The following is a 21,753-nucleotide window of genomic DNA, read 5'->3' as shown; positions in this document are numbered from 1 at the left end:
GATAAATGCTAAAACATGGATGAACTTTGTAAACATTAAGTGAAAGAACACAGAAGGGCAGAATTAAAGCTAGAAGACAGAAGTTTTTTTGTTTTTTGTTTTTTTTAAGATATCTCAACAAAAAGCAGTGTCTCTCTTCACAGCCTGAGCTTGCCCTACAATCCAATGGCCTGCCTTGTCAGGTAGGCATCATCCGTCAACGAAAGCATTCAAACTGAAAGCCTTCCTGGGATGTTGCAGATGCCATTTAAATAATTAGATGAGGTTGGACCGCATGTCTTATTGGGTCCCGTTCAAATCAGAGAGACTGTGAATCTGTGGTTCTTTTCTTCTCTCCCTTCTAACCTATGCTTCCTGCTGCGGTAAGCGAGAATTTGGGAGACATTCCTAAGGTATAACTCATTATTTTTACCTCATTCCATCCCTCTAACTTGAACCCCTGATTTCACTTTAACTTCTTCCTTATCTCCACCTTCCCTTGTTCCTCTTTAGACTGACACTGCACAACTCCACATGCCCTGCCAACTCCCATCAAAACTGGGGTATGTAAGAAGCCTCAAAAAAGAGAAGAATAACAAGAGAAGACTGAACACAGGTGGCCTGTCACACCTGTTACATTTAGATGTTAAATGCTATTGCTCTTGTGCATGAGAAGACTCGAAGCAGAAAAATAATTTAAAAATTAATGAAAATAAAAGAAATACTGTTGCTTGCTTGGTCTAGGATACATGCAGATGTTCACTGAACTGGCTGAACCAGATTCACATGAATTACCCTCAGAAGGGCCTACATATGCTGTAATCTTTCTGCATAACACTCAACCCTTGTAACATATTCAGTGGCTGTTTTCCCTGCTTCATTGGTTTTTCAAAGGCCGAACCATGACAGTTTTGGTCTCTGCTATATCCTTGGGGAGGCGCTCAACAAATAGTAATCAAAGAATTTCTCCTACCATTTCCCCATACATTCCAGACTGCTTGAGATTATACTCATGAAAGTCCTGCTTAAAACTAAGCAAAAGACAACCTGATGAATTGGAGAGAAGTTTTGCAAATCATATATCTGATAAAAGGCTTAGACAGTGCACTGGACTTGAGAACTAGTAGGAATGTTAGAAAACACCTAGCACAATCCTTCCATTTGACAGACTGAGGGCCAGAGTCATGAAATATTCAGCTAGGGAGTAGCAGAGCTGGGAATTTAAACTAGTTGTTCTGGTTTCTGGGAGACAGATTGCCATAGGCAGTAAAAAAAACGCAGGCTTTGAAGTCAGATGAACCTGGGTGCCAATGCAGGTCTTCCTCTTACTAATTCCACGATCTTGGTAAGTTAATCAATGTCTTCAAGCCTCAGCATCTTCAGAAGTAAGATAGCACCTTCAACTACCTCCCTGGTGCAGAGAAAACGCTTAATAAATAGTAGCTTCGATAACCATTACCAAGTCCAGTGTTCTGACCACTAGAACACATATGTCCTTGGCTTTGTACCTGTGGACACAGAAATATACCTATGCTAACAGGGAAAAAAGGACCGAGTGTGCTGAGCACCTTTCCATACTCAGTCTAAAACACAAAGGAGCCACATAGAAGGTGGCAGAGCCACTGCCATACACACACATGACCACTTTTCAGCTGGAAGCGCATGGTGGTGGAAGGCGATCCATTTCATTTGAGTTTGAGATCTTTTGCAAGTCTTTTCTTTAGATGGCTAATCTTTCTCCTCAAGTTCCTCGTTCAGGGTCTTCCACTGGAAGAATAACAAATGGAGAGCCACTGGACCTTCTAAGTGTATATTATCTTCCGGCTCTTCTGAATGTTACTTGCAGGAAGAGGTCAGGGAGCACGTCTAGTTCAGAGATTTGTCCTCTTGGGTGCTCAATAAAAGCAAGCAACAGATAAACAGAGCAGGACAATAAGCCACCCTTTCCCTTCCAGCCGGCCTCCTTGTCTCCCCATCTGCTGCTTTTGATATTCACCAGGCCTGGCGCTGGCTTCCTGTGCATCACAGACCCCTTCTCTTCCTTGGTGATGTTACTACTGAGTTATACTCTGGCGACTGCTCAACTCTGTTCCTCCTAGGGAACTTTCCTTTTTCCTGCACCCACCACGCATTTTGCTCTCTTTGCTCTGATGCTTTATCCACCCAGAACATCTCATCAAACATGAGGCTGATCATTAAGTTCACATGAGTGAGATAAATTCCTGAATTAATTTGGTCGCTGATGTTTTTAAGCATTTATCTTTGGATTTTTATACCAGCTACCATCTCAGTGCCAGGTGTACAGACAAGAAAGAGGAGATGCTCCCAAGATAAATCAATCTAAAGGAAATGCAATAATATTGTCTTATTGGACCGATTTTTTAGACTGTCAGAAGAATTCAGAAGCTGAGCAGAGGAATGTTTAAAGGGAGGTGTAATTTGTCAAAGTCAATACTTGTGTTCTTTTAGAGTAGTTCTTGGAGATTATTCAGGCAGGCGAAAATGGATGGGAGAGAGAAGGATACTGCTGATTAATACACGTAGAACTCTGTACTTTTTATGGGTTTAAGATTGGCAGAACTGAACCACAGAACTAATTTCACACCTGTTACTTTAGTTAACTAGCAGTTACTGAGGTTTCCAAAAGCCCATGGCAATTCTGAACTCAGCAACTACTTGGATCACAGAGTGGGCAAGAACAGCAACCCAGACAACCACCGTGGGAGGAAAAATTCAAATTCCAAGGACTTGGTCCCAGTTCCTCCACATCCCTTATCTGAGAACATCCCTGTTCCTTGACCAGATGCCGGACAAAGGGGCAAGATTTGGGCAATTAAAAGCAAAAAAAGGAATCATGCCCATATTTGCAAATGAGAGATTGTCTTTGCACTTAAGCTGGTTCTCCTTAGGGATAGACGGAACTAGAGTGATATTTATCTTGCTCCTGCCCATCAGGATTTCAATTCTCAAGTCTCTTGAATCCATGCTAAGATAGTTCTGATTGTCTATATCAGAATTCAAAAGCCATACCTTAAAAGTAGGATGCCTGAAAACCTTCACTGACCCCATCTCCACTAAAATAGAGAACATTCAAAACAATTTATATTAACAACGGAGAAGAAGCAGTACACCTGGTTCCCGTAAACACTATGCATCAATGTTCATTTACTCAACACATTTTCATGAGTTCTAACTGTAAATAAAGCAGGATGCAAAACTGTACACACCATCTGATTAGAAGCATGTAAAAAAGGCATTATTTCCATGCTAAAAACTAGATAAGATTAGAAACCTTAGTTATATTAAGAAGGTAGTACTATGGGTGATTGCCCATTTCTTTTAAACATTTTTGTAACACTGCTATATTGCTTTGATTTTTTTTTCAACTTTAGAAATAAATCAGTAAGATTGATATACCAAAGCTGGTCTCTTTCCTTCTGACATATTGGCCAGGGAAGAAAGGTCAGAGCCAGAACATACTCCAGCAAGTGTGCGTAACTGTGAAGTTAAGAGAAGAGGCTGCTGACCAAATGCCAATGCCCAACATGTTTGCATGAGGCAGGCCAGCCAGACAACTCTAGAAAAAAAAAAAAATCTACCTTTTCACCCTTCTCTCTTGTTCTTCCCCCAGAAACAACTTTAGATAGCAGGCGCTCAGTAAATATCTGAGGGCCAAATAGATGAGTACACGAAATCTTCTTTCCTGGATAACTGACTCTTCATCTACCCCATTCCCATCATTCTCCAACCTTCAACAACATGACATGCCTTGTACTTCCTCATCCTTAGGATTTGTTCACATCACCTCCCTGGTGTGAAATGTGTTTCTTATTTATTTTCCATCTATATAAACCTTGCCCAGTGTTCAAGGCCCAGTGTGACTCTCACCTTCTCCAAATTTCCTCTTTATTCATATAATATTTACTATGCTCCACATACTTGGCATCTAGTACATTGCTAGTTATCTTTTAAATGACTTCTTGGCCAATAACACTTAAAGCCATTTGGGGATGGAAAGTAACTTATGCTTTTTTGTACCCCAACCCCATAAATCTAATATAGCATCTTACAAAGAGGAGATGCCAGATAAATAGTTTCTGATTTCTTTGCTTGCTTGTCTCTCTCTCTTTTTTTTTTTTTTTAATAGAAACCAGATGTCGCTATGTTGCCCAGGCCAGTCTCAAACTCCTGGACTCAAGGCATCCTTCTGCCTCAGCCTCCTGAGTAGCTGGGATTAACAGGTGTGAGCCACCACGCTGGTTGATTTATTTGTTTCATATTACATAGTTGTGTTAAAAGCTCAGGCTCTGAAATCAGACCTAGATTTGAACCCCAGATCTGCAAACCAGTAAAAATAACCTTAAGGAAGTCTTTTAGTCTCCCTAATCTTAGTTTCCTCCTCTCTAAAATTGGGAAATTAATAATACTCACTTATTAATGTTGTAAGTTAAGTGAGATCATGAAGATACTATCCTTAGCAAAGTGTTTGGCACATAGTAAAAGTTTCAATAAAAGATTTTTAGTAAAAAAATAAGTAAAAGATTGTTAGTGACGATGATGATAAGGATGGTAAAGATCATGTTACTTCCGATATATTAATAGATCAGACCTGGATCAATGCCAAGGTCAAATGAACATGCTTTGTTGAAACTCTGTGACTACTTTGCTTTTTGCGACATTGGGGAAGACAGACGCCACCCTGCCCCTGCCTCATGGCAATGCAGCACCAGAGCCTTAGATTATGTTTTAATATAGCTCATTCCTAGGATTGCTTCTCCTACATCTGTCACCGCATGACCCAAGCACTCAGCCCAGAGTGAAAGCTCATTAGCCCTACCCTGAAGTGAGCTAGAAATAAAAGCAGAGGGTCGCTGTCTATTGCTTTGCAATAATTTAACCAAATAGCAGACAAGTACACTAGGAGGCTGTTATCAAAATAAAACTCGAAGGCTATAATGCCTGTAGGGTCAGTGATCTCAAGGATGCCAAGGCTGTTTTTAACTTGCCCTTCCTGCATTAGACGTGAGTTAGGCTGCTCTCAGGCTTTTATTCCAAAGATAGTAAGTCTGTGGTTAGAAATCTCTGGACCTTAATGATACCCATGTTTGAGAGATGGCTCCTTGAAACTCTGGACTGTGGTTGCAGTTAAAAGTTCAACAGAGACAGGGTTTATTATGAGAGAGGAAGGGGGCTATAAGTAGTAATGTTTATTTTGCATTACCATTCTTTGTCTTCAAGACTCAACAGCAAAATGGCCTACCTCATTATACTAGGCTCAGTTTGACTGGGGCAGGGGAGAATGAAACAGATACAACACAAAAGTATTTGATGAGTGATTTAAGAACAGACAGAAACACTAATGTAGATAACAGAGAAACAATCCACACTACAAACACATCATTTATAACATTTTGGAAGCAGTTAATAGCATTTGAACAGACCAGGAAAATAATCAAACCATAGGTACCGTTGATATATTGAAACACCTACCGCATCTCACATTTCTCTGCACGGCTAGCATGTCTGAGTAGCTAGCTACTCAGTAAAGCTATTAACATGGATGACTACATGGCTGTTAACTGATAGTTTATCCAGATGGGATTCTCCCTGGGAAAAGCAAAATTGGAGAGCCAAATAATTAGCAAATAGAAAACAATCCTTCAAAATGACCACACATGCTGTATAGCTAAACTCAGGGATCTCAAGCTCTAGCAAAGGAAGCCTATCTGATTTTGTTGAGGGTTTCACAGAATAATTTATTAACTCCTATTCTAGGGAGGCAGAGGGGTGACACTTTCTTAGAGGACTCCCTTAATTTTCTTACAGCAATTTAACTGGTTCCTATTCAATTTCTTGTTCATAGTCAAATAACCTTCTCCCACCTAAGTATGTAAGACATACATACACCTTGGAGATTTCCTTCTTTCAAAGAATGTTTTATCCTCTTCCACTATGCCTTTTCTGCAAAGTGACAAAAATCCCAGAGTTAGGGACATTTCCTTGGTCTCTGTTTCTGCATCAATAAACATCAAATCTACCAAACTGACTGACAAGGCCCTGAGCAGTGACTTGGGAGAACTTCTACCTTTTCTGAAAGGGAACGCCAGAGTTGTAATAGCACTGATTCAGTCTCCTCTCCTGGGCAGATCACAGAGAGTCTGTGCCATACCTTGGCAGATCAGAAGCCAGGTAACAGTTGACTGGCCATCAGAAAAACCAGTGCCTGTGCTATCTAAATCTCATCTACACCCCCACGCCCTCCAGCTGTAAGACCAGGTAAACCTTACTGCTGCTCGACACAGTTCTAGCCTCTTTGTTGTATAAGAGACCAGTGAAATTTTAGGGAAAAAAAAGCTCTCAATTATTATTATCATTATTTTATTTATTTATATATTTTTTTGAGACAGAGTCTCACTCTGTGGCCCAGGCTGGATTGCAGTGGCGCGATCTCCGCTCACCACAACCTCTGCCTCCTGGGCTTAAGCGATTCTCATGCCTCAGCCTCCTGAGGAGCTGGGATTACAGGTATGTGCCACCACACCTGGCTAATTTTTGTATTTTTGGTAGAGATGGTTTTTGCCATGTTGGCCAGGTTGGTCTTGATCTCCTGGCGTCAAGTGATCTACCCAACTCAGCCTTCCAAATTGCTGGGATTACAGGCATGAGCCACTGCACCCAGCCAGAGAGCTCTCAATTATTAACACAAATCTCTGCCTGTTAACAGAGAGTGACATATTATAAATAATCAGGAGATTAATTTTTATCTGCTATTCATATGCATATGATATTAAAATGTGTGGTGGTAAAACAAAATTTACCTGCTCGAATTATTTTACCTTAAACACACACCACCAGAAAACAAGGGAAGGAGGGGAGAGATTTGGTGGGTACTGATGAAAAACTTTACAAGATAATCTGCTTGTAAGGCCAATGGAGAACCAGAATACTTTACATGTTGCCCCACAAGCTGTCCCCTAAATGAGAGCACCATTCCACACCACCTCTGAGTCCCCTTCTCCAGCAACTAGAGGGTGGGGCTCCTCCCCAGAGAGCTGCAGAGCATTAAATTCTGTATCAGGAGATGGGGGTGCTAGTCCCAAACCTACTCCCAGACAGTTTTCTGAACCTGGATGAGTGATTTCCATTTTCTTGGTCTCTTTTCCTTCATCTGTAGAAGTTTAAATGAGATGAATCTAGGTTCCTAAATGGCCAGGAACATATAAAGGTTAAGCCATAAAGGGCAACTGAGATCCTAATTTTTAGAATTTCTTATCTAGAATTCACCATAAAACCAAGTAACAACTGAATCATTGGGACACTCTAACAGATTGTTTTCTGTATAATCGTGTTTGACGTCTAAATTGAAGTGCTGGGTAATTACATTTAGTCTCCTACTGTAATAACAGTGGAAGAAATCAGAACCACCTGTAAGGCAGGATAACAGGTTGACAAAGAAAGGACATTTTAAAACCTTGCTTCAGTGCTCTGTAATCAAAGCAACAGGCAGATAAAACACAACAGAGATTTTTTTTTCCCCTGATTTTTAAAGCTCTTTTTGGATGATGTCAGTTGTTCACAGATACCTAGAGACCTGTGTTCTTTTGGTATTTGTATGTAGAACAGAGACATGCAGCTCCACCAAACTGCAGATGTTACAATGATCCAACACCTAGATACAGGGGGAGCTTGAGGCTGAGCCTGGGGTAAGGACAGAGAGTAAGGATAGACAAATCATGGAGAACTCTAACAAGACAAGCCAGAAAGGCCAGAGAGGCAGGGCTCTCACGTGCTGGTGTTGTTCCCTGCATGACAGAAAGATCCTTTGTCTGCCTCAGCAGGTTCATCTTATGCCTGGCACCTGGTGACAACACTTGTAAAAAAGCATGTGGCTGTGTGGTGAACCAACCCCACAGAATACGCATGATTGGATGAAAATGAAAACCATGATATTAATTGGCTGGAGTGGAGGTATGGGGAATGGCTTAGAAAATTCACTTCATGGGCCTTAAATTTCATAAAGTGAGAGATAGGAACTGTTCTCTGGAAGAGATAAATTTATTGTAAGGCATTGTGACATAAAATAATTCAATCTTTAAAAAAAAATTCTGTGGTTTAAACCTTCAAAAGTCCAACGTAGAAAAGGCTCACAATTATAGGTTTTAGAAGCTTTTCAAAACACCTATTAGCTGGGCTCTTTTCCTGTACATAATCATAAGACCTGGCAGACAGGCCGTGAGACCTATCTGATTCCAGAGAGGCCCACACTAACTAATCCAAGATGGTGGGGATTACCCAACCTGGATTTTCACAGCCTTTCTCAGTCACCCTCTCAACAATTCAACAGCTCCATATTTTGTTCATGTAAATAAGAGCAGCGTCAGTTTAAAGTAGGTGGTCACTGACATGCATCCTGCTGAAGCCACGTTTTCTCCAGTGTCAGCCTAGAATCTTAAAGTGCCTCTGAGATCTGTCAAGATCTCAATCTGCAATCCATTGACATTTCTCATTCTATTCCTCCCTTAAATCTCTTCTTCTATCTCATCATTCTCTCAGTTTCAGGCACCTTCTAGCTTTTCTCTCCCCTGGGTCTCAACAGCATGCTCAGCGCCTTGTGATTCTGCCAACCTTCCCAAAACATCTACCCAAAGAGGACCCCAACTCGCTGCTCATGGGGTATGGTGCAGATGGAGACGATCATGCCACATAGAGCATGCTTTCCAACTCCAACAGAACACTGTATGGAAATCTTTTCCTTTGTCCCCAGTCAATAATTCTGACTCTTCAAAAATGTTTCCATTCTTTCTGAACTCCCACCTCACTCCCTATTTCACTCTCAGAAGATGACCTCACCTTCTCTTCAGAGAGGAAATATAAGTTATCTCTTGATAACTCTTGAAGGCGGGTGCAGTGGCTCACACCTGTAATCCCAGCACTTTCGGAGGCTGAGGTGGATGAATTGCTTGAGCTCAGGAGTTCGAGACCAGCCTGGGCAACATGAGACCCCTGTCTCTAGCAAAAATACAAAAACTTAGCCAGGTGTGGTGGCATGTGACTGTAGTCCCAGCTACTCGGGAGGCTGAGGTGGGATAATCACTCGAGCCTGGGAAGCAGAGACTACCGTGAGTCGAGATCGCACCACTGCACTCCAGCCTGGGCGACAGAGTGAGACTCTGTCTCAAAAAAAAAAAAAAAAAAAGAGAGATACCTTCTTTTTTTTTTTTAGACGGAGTCTCGCTCTGGCACCCAGGCTGGAGTGCAGTGGCGCAATCTCGGCTCAGTGCAACCTCCACCTCCTGGGTTCAAGCGATTCTCCCACCTCAGCCTCTCAAGTAGCTAGGACTTACAGGCATGCATCACCATCCCCAGCTAATTTTTGAACTTTTAGTAGAGACAGGGTTTCACCATGTTGGCCAGGCTGGTCTCGAACTCCTGACATCAAGTGATCTGCCTGCCTCAGCCTCCCAATGTGCTAGAATCACAGGCATGAGCCATCATGCCCGGCCAAGAAGTTATCTCTTGAAGTGACTTCCAGGGGTCCTTCACATCTGCACTTCTGAAAGCATAACTCATCTTTGCTGTTTTCCCATTTTCTCCAAGAAAGGGGCATTCCTTCTCTCCCCTTATAGATTTTTTTTTTCTTTTTCCTTTTTTTGAGACAGGGTCTCACTGTTGCCTAGGCTGGAGAGCCCAGGCTGGAATGCAGTGGCGGGAACTCGGTTCATTGCAACCTCAGCCTCCCAGGCTCAAGGGATCATCCCACCTCAACCTCCTGAGTAGCTGGGAACACTGGCGCACACCAGCACACCCAGCTAATTTTTGTGTTTTCAGTAGAGACGGGGTTTTGCCATGTTGCCCAGGCTGATCACAAACTCCTGGCCTCAAGCAATCCACCCACCTCGGCCAACCAAATTGCTGGGATGGCAGGCATGAGCCACCGTGCCTGGCCACACTTTATAGGGTTTTAACGAAAATTAAATAAATTGATAAATGTAAAATACCTAGCCCCAATGCTTGGCGGACCATGAATATTGGTTCCCTTTCATTCTTCCCTCTACAAATTTAATCCCTCAGTTTCCTTTGTTTATTTGTTCTTATTTTTTGCTAGATTCTGTTACCTTCTGAGTTCTCAAGTTTCTCTTAGCTGTCTCTTCTTCTTTCTATATTTGCAACCTCTTCCTATCTAGATATTTCTTATGTATTGATAAACATATTCAAGCGATTTCCTTTTTTTCTTTTTAGAGATGGGATCTTGCTCTGTCACCCAGGCTGGAGTGCAATGGTGTGATCATAGCTCACTGCAGCCTCAACCTCCTGGGCTCAAGTGATTCTCTCACTTCAGCCTCCCAAGTAGCTGAGACTGCAGGTGCATGCCACCATGCCTGGCTAACTTTTTGCATTTCTATTTTTGTAGATATGGGGTCTCACTTTGTTGCCCAGGCCAGTCTTAAACTCCCAGCCTCAAGTGACCCTCCTACCTTGGCTTCCCAAAGTGCTGGGATTACAGGTATGAGTCACTGCGCCCAGCCTGATTTCCCGCTTTTGAAAACTCATTTTTTTTCTTTCTTCCCCTGTAAGTTGTCATTCCATCTCCTTTTATTTCTTTCAAATATAAAGTGTAGGGAGCTCAAACTCTCAACTGCCTTCAAGTCCTAAACTCTGTACAATGTTTCTGTCTTGCTCCTATCCCATCTTCTTACCCTGGGACTTCATTGACACTATTTTTGCCAAGATAATGAATGAAACCCCAAATCTTCACTCCAATGGCCTCTTTCCAGTCCTCATCCTGCTCAAATTTTGATTTCATTACCTTACTTTTCTTTTTTCTTTCTTTCTTTCTTTCTTTTTTTTTTTTTTTTTGAGATAGAGTCTCGCTGTGTCACCCAGGCTGGAGTACAGTGATGCGATCTCAGCTCACTGCAAGTTCCGCCCCTTGGTTCAAACGATTCTCGTGCCTCAGCTTCCCAAGTAGCTGGGATTACAGGCACACACCACAACGTCCAGCTAATGTTTGTATTTTTTGTAGAGATGGGGTTTCACCATTTGGCCAGGCTGGTCTCAAACTCCTGGCCTCAAGCAATCAGCCCATCTCGGCCTCCTAAAGTGCTGGGATTACAGCTGTGAACCACTGTTCCAGCCTTAACTTATCTTTCAATCCTGACTTTTCAGTACATTTTATCTCGAGTTATGGCCATTGACCTAGTTCAGATAACATCAAGCTAGAATATTAGTGCAGTCTAGGGACCCTCCTCTTTCTTTCTTTTTTTTTTTTTTTTTTTTTTGTTTTAAGACGTAGTTTCGCACTGTTGCCCAGGCAGGAGTGCAATGGTGCAATCTCGGCTCACTGCAACCTCCACCTCCTGGGTTCAAATGATTCTCCTGCCTCAGCCTCCCAAGCAGCTGGGACCACAGGCGTCCACCACCACGCCCAGCTAATTTTTGTATTTTTAGTAGAGACAGGGTCTCACCACGTTAGCCAGGCTGGTCTCAAACTCCTGACCTCGTGATCCACCTGCCTAGGCCTCCCAAAGTGCTGGGATTACAGGTGTGAGCCACCGTGCCCGGCCCTGGCTCCTCCTCTTTCTCCCCACAGCCTCCACCATCCACCTGCTACCAAATTTTGATGACTATTCTTTAACTCTCAGATCTGGATGATACTTTCCAATCTTTCTTGCCAGAGTTCAAACTCCATCAGGTCTCTCCCGGACCACTCAGCAACCCCCTTCATGGCATCTGGACATAACTTTGGACTGTCCTTGTTTCTGTTCATCTTCCATACTGCTTCTAGAGTTATATTCCTAAAAAACGAATCTGTTCTTCTTACCCTCCTGCTAAAAAAAAAAAAAAGAAAAAAAAAATGGTGTTGCCTCAGTTAACTACAAGCTGCATAACTGGACCTTCACAAGCAGGCTCCAACTCATCACGCCGGCCTCATTGCCTCTCTTACAGACGCCTTAGAGTCTGACTAAATGACTCTTTGCGAACACGTCAAGTACCTCACAACTCCATGTTTTTGCACATGCTATCCCATCTGCCTGAAATACAATTTCACCCTTCTCCGTCTGGATCACGCCTACTCACCTTTTAGAACCCAGCTCAAATATAACCTCTTCTGAAAAAGCCTTCTCAGATTCAACTGGGCTGTTCTGCTCACTGCTCTGGACTTGGCGTTCCTATGACACTTTGTTCTTACCTCTTCGTAGTCATTAACAAGGTGTCTGACCCTTCTGCTTTACGTTTATCTTCCTTCCTAGACCGTGAGCTATATGAAGAAAGAATGATGTCTTATTCAAGTCTGTATCCCCAAGGCGTACCTTGTTTCCAGTTTTGTTTTTGTTTTTGAGACAGGGTCTTGCTCTGTTGCCCAGGCTAGAGCACAGTGGCACAATCATGGGTCACTGCAACCTCAAACTCTTGGGCTAAAGTGATCCTCCCACCTCAGCCTCCCAACTAGCTACGACTACAGATGCATGCCATCATGCCTGGCTAAGTTCTTTATTTTTGTAGAGAAAGGGTCTCACTATGTTGCTCAGAGTGGTCTTGAAATCCTGATCTCAAGCGATCCTCCCACCTTAGCCTCCCAAAGTGCTGGGATTACAGGTATGAGCCACCACACCTGGCCCATTGTTTCTTGTTTAACAAATGTTTGTTGTAATAATATAAAATGATAATGTGGAAATAATGACAGAAATAAACAAGAACAGAATAATATTGGAGTAAGAACACATTACACCCTGTCTACAATTGGTAGAGACAAGATACCCCAGTAGAAAAGAATAGAAGACAAGAGCACTTCACCAGTGCTCTGAAAAACCTAGATTTCAATCCATCAACGCACTTCTTTCCATTGCCCACAGAGGAATAAAATCCATAGAAAGTACAAATGTCTGTGTTCTTCTTTCTCCTATTTCATGTTTGTTTGTACCACCTTTCATCTTCTCTCAAGATCAATTGCCAAAACTTGATCACAGTCCCGTCATTTCAGTGCAGTTATACAAGGTAGCCCAAAGGTTTGATACCTAAATTAAATCTGGCTGTTGCTAAGAGATATCAGGCTTCAGACAGAAAAGTCAAAACCCAGTACTAGCATTACACACCCAGGCCCATGGGGCATGCCGGTGTCCTGAGAATTATACTTTGGGAAAAAGAAAAGGAATAGATAAAATTATGTTTTAAACCTAATTTTATAAGTCCTCTAGCCTCATCACAGTTGGGCCAACACTCTAAAAAAATAGCCCTACTGTTCCTGCTAACTTGTTCCTGCTTTTTGACAAGCCAAAATATATCATTCAGCTTGGGTTGATCTAACTGCTAAATAAAGCCATCAGCACAGCCTTTTTACCTGGGTATGCACTTTCTCAGACAAATAGCAGGAAGCTCGTGCATGCAAAAGACAAGCCAGGACCAGAAATTAGCATTTTCTATGGATTGCTGCCAACTGAGTTCAAATAGAGGGAATGGCCCCAGCCAAGATGAAGAAAGACTTCAAAAAGCCAATTTATAGAGGCTTAAATCCTAAGAGACTTGCCTCTGCTTTCTTTTGGAAGTGGTGGTCCCCCTCAAATTCTCCTATAATTTATTTGCCTTATAGAAATTTATTTAAACACTCGTTCAGCTGATGCAGGCTATGGGGCAGGAGTCACCTTTAAAGATAATCTACAAAAAAAAGGAGGGAGATCGTAGTTACAAGGAGTAGGTATAATGCCAACTTTTATTCAGCATTTTCTCTGACTTAGATATCAAGAAAACTTGGCAGTGAGTAACATGTCAAAACCTGAAAGAAAGTCAGTAGGTCTCCAGAAAATTGATATAGGCTATTTCTCTGTTCTGAATTCCTTTAATTCAATTTGCACGGGTATCCATATTTTAGGGAATCCCCTTATATATCAACTGCAATGAGATGCTTGTAGACCCCTACCTGCAGAGGTGCAGAACTAATGACAGATGATAGGAAAAGTTATGAGAAAAAGATGGCATTGAAAATGTAGGGTAGGCCAGGCATGGTGACCCATGCCTGTAATCCCAACACTTTGGGAGGCTAAGGTGGGTGGATCACCTGAGGTCAGGAGTTCGAGACCAGCCTGGCCAACATGGTGAAACCCCGTCTCTACTAAAAATACAAAAATTAGCTGGGCGTGGTGGCACGTGCCTGTAATCCCAGCTACTGGGGAGACTGAGGCAGGAGAATCTCTTGAACCCAGGAGGCAGAAATTGCAGTGAGCTGAGATTGCGCCACTGCACTCCAGCCTGGGCAACGGTGTGAGATGTTGTTAAAAAAAAAAAGAAGAAAAGAAAGAAAGAAAATGTAGGGTAGAATCTACAAGGAAAGCATGGTGTGGAAAATCATAGTTTAAAAATAGAACATTGGTTTGCCACTTACTGTCAATGTGATTTGGGGCATCCTGTCTCTAGGCCTCAATTTCTGCAACTATAACATGGGTAATAATAATTCCTTATGCAAAATATTTTTATGACAACTAAATGAAACAACAGAATAGCGCTGTAAGCAATAAGTCATGATACAAATGACATTTTAGTAGCAATAAAATAAGAATAATGAAGAGTTCAAAGGTGATTTTTTTTATCGGCCATTCTCATGAGAGGGTTAACCATGCCATTCTCACTAGGAAAAATGAAAGACTTTGTATAAATTCTCTATTTCCAAACGAGTTGAGAAACTCATTTTGCAAATTTGTTTTTTGAAAAACTGGAGCCTGAAGAGGTTCAGGGCCCAAGTAGAGGAGCCTGGGGAAAACACATGCCAAGGCAGCAAAGGGGACAGTCACGTTCAGCTTCTAGGGCTGCCACTGAGAAACATTTCAACTCTGGAGCATGGCTGAGCAGAGAGACCTGAAAGATGGAGCCTTGTATCTGGGAAGCCATACTCTGAAAATGACATAGCAAAGGAAGTTCTGACCTGAGTTTATCTTATTCCTCTTCTTCCTCAACGTGCATAAAAACATTCCTTCGCTTCAAAGCTATGCCAGATGAACTGTCTTAATCAGATAGGCAAGAACAAAGAATGGTGAGAGAAAAATGCACAAGGATGCCTAATTAGAGGAGGAAAAGGAAAGCGGCTTCTGCCTTCCCCTTAATGGACTGTCAATCCTGCCTTTCCTCAGGTCTTTGAACGCACACTCAGATGGCTCATGCCGATGCTCTCAATCGCTCCCTGCGTCAGAGACGAAGATACCTTTTTATAGTCACTGCAGGGAATAGTCTCTGGCTAGTAAGCCTGTTTCATTTCAGAGGGAAAAATCAGCCACTACAAGGCTAGCTGGTAGGAAGAAGCGCTCCTTTCCGAGTCCAACTGTTCCACCCATCGCTCCCTTTGAAGTCAGACTGACTCAACATCACTCTTTATTGCTATCTAGTCTAGGTACTGAACTTGTAAAAACAGCATTTTAAAGGTTAATAGCTGGGGAATTATATAACCCTTCAATATATAAGGAAAAAGAGCCCATAATTACCCTGTTAAACACAAACACGTGCGTGGCAGTGAGAAGCCTTCTGAACAGTCTCACGTTTTTACATCCACCCAGCCAACCGTGTCCGATTGATTGGCCCCCTTAACATGCATTGTTGGTTTTTGTTTTTGTTTTCCTTCAAGATAATGGTTATGTGCAAAGGGGCATGCATTTAATTGCTACTAAATCTTCTGGGACTTAAGGAAGTAAGTCCGTGTCTAAGCCAATAAAATATCATCTGCTTTGTGTTCTCACCAAGTACTAGATGTGCATCATTATGCCAGCTGCCTAAGCACTGTCCCGTCAGCAAAGTACACACCAGCTTCCCTAACCAGGCCAACAAATAGAGTGAGCACCCAAATTCTAAGCAAGGCTTCCACTCAGGGCAAGTTCAGCCAAAGTGAGCCATTTTTAGCTGCCAATGAGATCTCCAAGGAGAACTGAACCATGAGGGCTCACAAAGTCTGGAACCAAACCCAGTGCCAAAAAAAAAAAAAAAAAAAAAAAAAAAAGTATGAGAGAGAGTATGAGAGGGGAAATGCTAAGCTCCACCAGAATTCAGTTAACTGGGGTTCTTCCTGCTAACAAGCCCAAAAGCCAGAGAACAAGGTTCCTTTCTGACTTCTGCCCACCCTCATCAAAGCAGTTCTTTACAGGTGGTTATCAAAGCCCAGGCTTCACGTCTGCCACTCTCTTGAGGATACCTTCTTATCTGATTAAATAGAATATTATGCTAAATATTCAGCCACCCCAGCACTGGCTGTGTGGGTGTGCTGGATAAAATCTTCATGAAAACGCCATCACGGGGTCATTTGTTTAATTTCCATTCTGCAAAATATAAAAATAGAATGAGCTGCCGTGAGGGGTTGAGGCTTGACAGCTTCAATGAGAAGCCTCCAAAGCACAAAAACCACGCTGTTCTGCTGGCTCACTTGCATTCTCCCTCTGCCAGAGGAAAACGGGGAAGAGAAAAAACCTGAAAGCAAGGTGCTGCTTTCACTTATCTTCTGCTCTTTTCCCCTCTTTGGCCTTTTCTTGCGTTTGCTCGCTGCATCTTCCTCTTGTTCCATCTGTTTCCTCTCCCTCCTCCTCTTTGGCTTGCTTCCTCTCTCCGCCACCCTCCCCTCCCCTCCCTCATCATTTCTATGTGTCATTTCTCTTTCTCTCCTTCCCAGGGACTGGTTCTCCTCCCATGCTTCCAGCACCCTCACCAGGGCTGCCCTTGCCTTCCGGGGCAGCCTGTATCTCCAGGTTCGGTGGATCTCACAAACTTTTCTAGGAATTGCTCTCTTCCATCCCTGCCTCTCCCCCTATCCCCTACCCCTTCCCCAAGTCCCAGACATGGAACATATCTAGAAAGATGGGATTTCAGAGTTCAATTAGATTGGATGGCAGATGAGCTGCGAAGATGGCCTTTTTATACTTCCTCATCGAGATTAATATGTTTACTATCCATTGAGCTCAGCAACTCATGGGGTGGGGGAGTAGGTAGGTAGTACATCACTGGTCTTGTGTTTTTGTATAAATCAATTTTTATTTCTATGAAGCTTTTTTAAAAAAATAAATGCAAGTTGCACTCTCCAATTCTGACCCCTGAAGTCCATGTCCACCCCCAAATTAACCCTGTTGCAAGCTTGGCTCAGAAGGGAAAAACTTCTCTTTTACCAGAAGATCCAGAGTTGCACCAAGAGCCCATGAGGGTGCTGAGAGGAGAAAGATACTTCCTGTTTTATGCCCATTAGGATCTCAAAAAGGTCTCACCATTTGACCTAGTTTCAAGCCAAAGGATTCAGACAGTTTTAAGCCAGTTAGAATGGCTGATGAAACCAACACAGTTTAGCTCATTCTGTATGCCTGGTATATGCCTAGAATGGGTTATTCACCTGTGATGCTCATGAACAACTGGAGATATTCCTCTGCCCTACTGTGGATCACCAGCAACTTTCTGAAGACAACATTGCTGTTGGTTTAAGGAACACCTAAGAGGAAAGATGGTTAACAGACCACTATGTCACAAATTCATCAACGTCAACCGATTCTAGAAAAGTATTTAAATATCTTATAGATCTGTGTATGAGGCTGCTGCCAAGTGGTCCACCAACTAATAAATTCTATTCTCATACCTACCAAATGAGGCTTTAATAAATTAAGGTGACCCTCATAAGACCATGTGCCTACTTACCATCCCGTTTCCTAAGATACTTTCTCTCTCTCTTTCTCTTTCTCTGCAGTAACACTGTTGCCACTCCTCCTGCCTGTTATTGGCAACGTCCATTCATTATGCAGATGTGCAATGCAGACCCACCAGGTATGAAGCAGAGCAGATACTGGAGTACACCTTGGAAGTCAGAGTCTGTATACATCACAATAAAGGGTATATGGAACTCTTACAGCTAAAATATATGTGCAGTGTTTCTGGTTTGTACATATCGGGGCACTGGATCAAATCAAGGAATGAAGGCTTTTATTACCATTTGAAGAATGACCATGCCTAGACAGGAAAAGAAATGTGTTTCCTGATGCACCAGTCCACAGGTGCAAGACAGAGAAAGGAGAAGAAGAAAGTAAAAATCTTGATCAAGCTGAAAGATCCAGGAAAAGTAAGAGTATGAAGTGCAGCAGACACCCCAGGAGAAAGTGACCTCTTCTGCAGGGCAAGCAGAATGGGTGACAATTCCTAGCAGTGTTGTAAACAGCAGCCCAAAGACACAAACACTGAAAACTGCATGCCACCTGTGCAAAAGCAGCCGACAGTTGGAGCAGCACAGTGGAAACACCTCTGGAGTGCAGCTGCAGACCTAGGGCTGGTGATTTCAGTGACAAGCATACATATTACAGATGTGTGTATTGAGAGGGCCCACCAGTGAGCTAATCTGCAAGGACATCAAATGACTACCATGGTGGAAAAGCAAAGGCTGGAAGGAGATGGCAGGGACAAATGCCATCTCCTTAGAAGGATGTGATTTCAGCCAGGCGCAGTGGCTCACGCCTGTAATCCCAGCACTTTGGGAGGCTGAGGTGGGTGGATCACAAGGTCAGGATTTCGAGACCAGCCTGGCCAACATGGTGAAACCCCATCTGTAGTAAAAATACAAAAAATTAGCTGAGCATGGTGGCGGGCGCCTGTAATCCCAGCTACTCGGGAGGCTGAGGCAGGAGAATCACTTGAAACCAGAAGGCGGAGGTTGCAGTGAGCCGAGATTGCACCACTGCACTCCAGTCTGCACAATAAGAGCAAAACTCCATGGAGGGAAGGAAGGAAGGAAGGAAGGAAGGAAGGAAGGAAGGAAGGAAGGAAGGAAAGAATGTGATTTCATTCCAGGCCTATGATCATTGAACACAGCTGATCAGGCAACCAAATAGGGCACTCACTTTTTGTGACAATGTCAAATTGGCACCCCAGCTTGGCTAGGTATTGATCAGTTGCTCATAATGGTTTCCTTCCAACACTATCACCAAAGCACAGCCCCAAATCTCCAAAACCAAACAGCTTTTGAGCACGGACGGAAAAAACTACAACTACCACACGCCCTTTTGAGACCTGGATCTCTTGAACACCAGTGACGCCCAGCAGAACTCTTCATCCAAATTGCAAGGTGAGGATGAGATCTCCTAAGCAAGTTACAAATAAATACGCTAAAGGAAAGAGCCTTCTGGCAAACACTAGAAACCTCACTGTACACCATCAAAGGCAACTAAAGCTCTAAACTGCAGTGAAGGTCCCATAAATAGGAACATTCAGTACAAGCAAGAGACATGATCTTCAAGTAAGGAACAAAGGCAGGAGGCATAGTTGAATAGAGGGAATAAGAGTTACATGTCTACACTTTCCTATCTAACCTCCTAAATATTATTAAATGAAAGAGAGAAGAGAGAGAGAGATCGGTGTGTGTTACACTAGGAAGCAGCAGTGACTCTCTTTGACTGTATCTGTTCCACAGTGAGTTTCTATATCAGCTTAGGAGTATAGTGGGACCTTGGGGTAGTGTGTAGAAATGTAGCATTTTCAGCCTATTTCTACTATTCAGTTTCCTGAACTCCAAGAGAGAGCCCCAGCTGAGATCCACCCCTCCCCAAAAGTTCCCAGGAGAAGGGCTCCTCATCCATAAAACACTAAAAATACTATTTGTATCTCCAAAAGGTGATGTACCCATGTAGGCGTTGGCAGAGGAGAAAGCTCAGCCCCCTGCACAAATTTCTTTGTCCTCGCCCAGAGTGGTGGGAGTTTTACATCTGCTGCTGTCATGAAACATTTTATTATTTTTTACAAGCCTTTTTAAAAATTATTATTTCCTAGGAGGAAAAAAAATCTAGAGATTTGCCAAGCGTTCGCGATATGTACAATCCTCCCACCCTACCCCTCTTCAATACTGGGCCTTGGGTGGAGTTGTCCTTCACAATTGCTCCAGGCCCACCAGAAACTAAAGCCTGGGGGCAGCAAGCAGCTGTTTGTTCTTGTTACCTTGGCGCCTGCATATCCTGCTGAGGAACTTTTTGAGGAATGAAGTTTATCCAGGCATGAGGTTGGCTGATGGGTGCAAACAAGTTGTTTGGGCTCTAAAAACTTCATTCTAATGACCACACCTTCTCATTCCTTCATCTACTCCACAAGAGTAACTCTATTTCCTCTGGGATGGAACCTCTCACTTCCACCCTCAGAGGAAACGAGAAGCAGAGCCTCTTCCTCGTCTCTCTAGGTACCCCCATGATGTACACTTTGTCTTTTTGCCAAATCTTGGACTTCTACCATGCAAGCAGAACAGGCCTAAGACTGATGGGGCAGCCAGGTAGGGAGATGGCAGCACTGCCCAGAACAAGGGAAGCCAGTGCTTCCAGTTCAAACTTTTGCCAGCAAGATAGAGAGGAGGAGAGGCAATCTCCATGCTCAACCAACCCTGTCCTCTCTACCTGTTCTGTGTCCATCTCCAGTACTGAATGGAGAAGAAAGCCAGCTCCGCCACCTCCAGAAATTCATGGAGGAGATAATCTATCTATCTCAGTGGTTGCCTGGGGACACAAACTCTCACGTGCGGGACACCTCAGCCAAACCATAATCCATGTTAATAGCTTTACCTGGCCCTCTGGTAACTCTGATGTTTCACTAAGAAAATTCCGATGTAACAGCACTCCCACCCCCCACTCCAGTGTTTCCACAGCCTCCAGTTTCACCCGGATCCCTCACCATCACTCGGCATCCATGTGTGTTCCTCCTAGGGCTCAGGAAGGTCAGGAAGTTCTTACCTGGATCTGCTGGGAGAGGCACTCATGTGGACACCCGGTCCGGGCGCGCGGCGGTCAGCGGCGTCCACGGCACACCAGCTGCTGGCTACTGCTCACCACGTCTCCCCGCGAGCCTGGCTTTGCAAAGAGGAGAGCCAGTCCCATCTGGAGGAGGGGAGGAGGAGCGCGGAGCCTGAGGACACCCAAACCCGAGCGGCGGGGTCGTGCTGCAGCCCGGCTCCACGCACTCGCGCTGCGCCCGGGCGCGCTGCACCCTCGGAGCCGGGACGGCCGGCTGCGCCCAGGCGGGGCGGGAGCCGCTGGGGCGGGAGGAAGCGGAACTCCCCCGCTCTCCGTGGGCTCGGAGCTCCCGCTGTCTCCGAGGCTAGGTGTCACCGCACCGTGTTCCCTCTTTCTCTCTGTACACTAATATCGGCCCCTCCCTGTGCATCTACGTTTCTTCAGTGTCGGCCCTGACTCTACCTCTGTGGTTTCCGCTCCTGTCTCCCGCTCGCCGGTCTTGGTCCCTCTCTCTCCCCTTTCATTCCCCCTCTCTCCTCTCTCCGTCTCTCTCCTCCCCTCACCCTCCCTCCCTGGGTGAAGCCTGCAGCCTGGATTCTCCCGGTATTGCCTCGCTCCAACATTTAGCACTGCAGTGTAACTCGGGGACATACAACCAGACAGTTTCTCTAAAATCAGCCTTTAAAATCAGACCACCAAGTTTAGTGCGGAAACCAACGCCAGAAGCGCCGCTGCCTTGCAGCTAGGAGGAGACATCAGCCCATCTGGAAACCAGATTACCGTGTTCCACGGGAAGGTATGGAAAGGGTGTAAGAAGGCAAATGGCAGAGATTAGCAGGAGTGCACAGGTGACCCGGAGGGTCTTCACGATGGGGAAGCATCTGGACTGGACAGTGTTGAAAGCATGGCACTGCAGAACAGGAGGACATCGAGGAGTCATCAGGTTCAAAGCGCTCATTTTGCAGATGAGAAAACTGAAGCTCAGAGAGGTCCATTGGCTGCCCAGGATCACACAGCTAGCTAGGGAAGCAGAGATTTGAGTTACCCCACTGCCAGGGGGCACCCAAGT

General features: G+C 44.0%; 1 protein-coding gene across 3 annotated transcripts in view; it reads right to left on the bottom strand.

Moving 5' to 3' along the window:
• GRAMD1B (GRAM domain containing 1B) overlaps nucleotides 1-21,197 on the bottom strand; it is a 263,268-nt gene extending 242,071 nt beyond the window's left edge. For 2 of the 3 annotated variants that reach the window (XM_054662798.2, XM_016922190.3), the window contains exon 1: nucleotides 20,685-21,197. In XM_054662798.2, coding sequence (XP_054518773.1) covers nucleotides 20,685-20,710 — 26 coding nt within the window. In that variant the 5' untranslated portion in view covers nucleotides 20,711-21,197. The remainder of the gene's footprint in view (nucleotides 1-20,684) is intronic. The other variant, XM_016922183.4, reaches the window with a different exon arrangement.
• Nucleotides 21,198-21,753: the final 556 nt, after the last annotated feature.

The sequence above is a fragment of the Pan troglodytes genome, chromosome 9 (assembly GCF_028858775.2).
Source record: "Pan troglodytes isolate AG18354 chromosome 9, NHGRI_mPanTro3-v2.0_pri, whole genome shotgun sequence".
Classification (NCBI taxonomy): domain Eukaryota; kingdom Metazoa; phylum Chordata; class Mammalia; order Primates; family Hominidae; genus Pan; species Pan troglodytes.
Note: the sequence above shows the minus strand (reverse complement) of the source record. Positions and strands in the feature narration are given on the sequence as shown.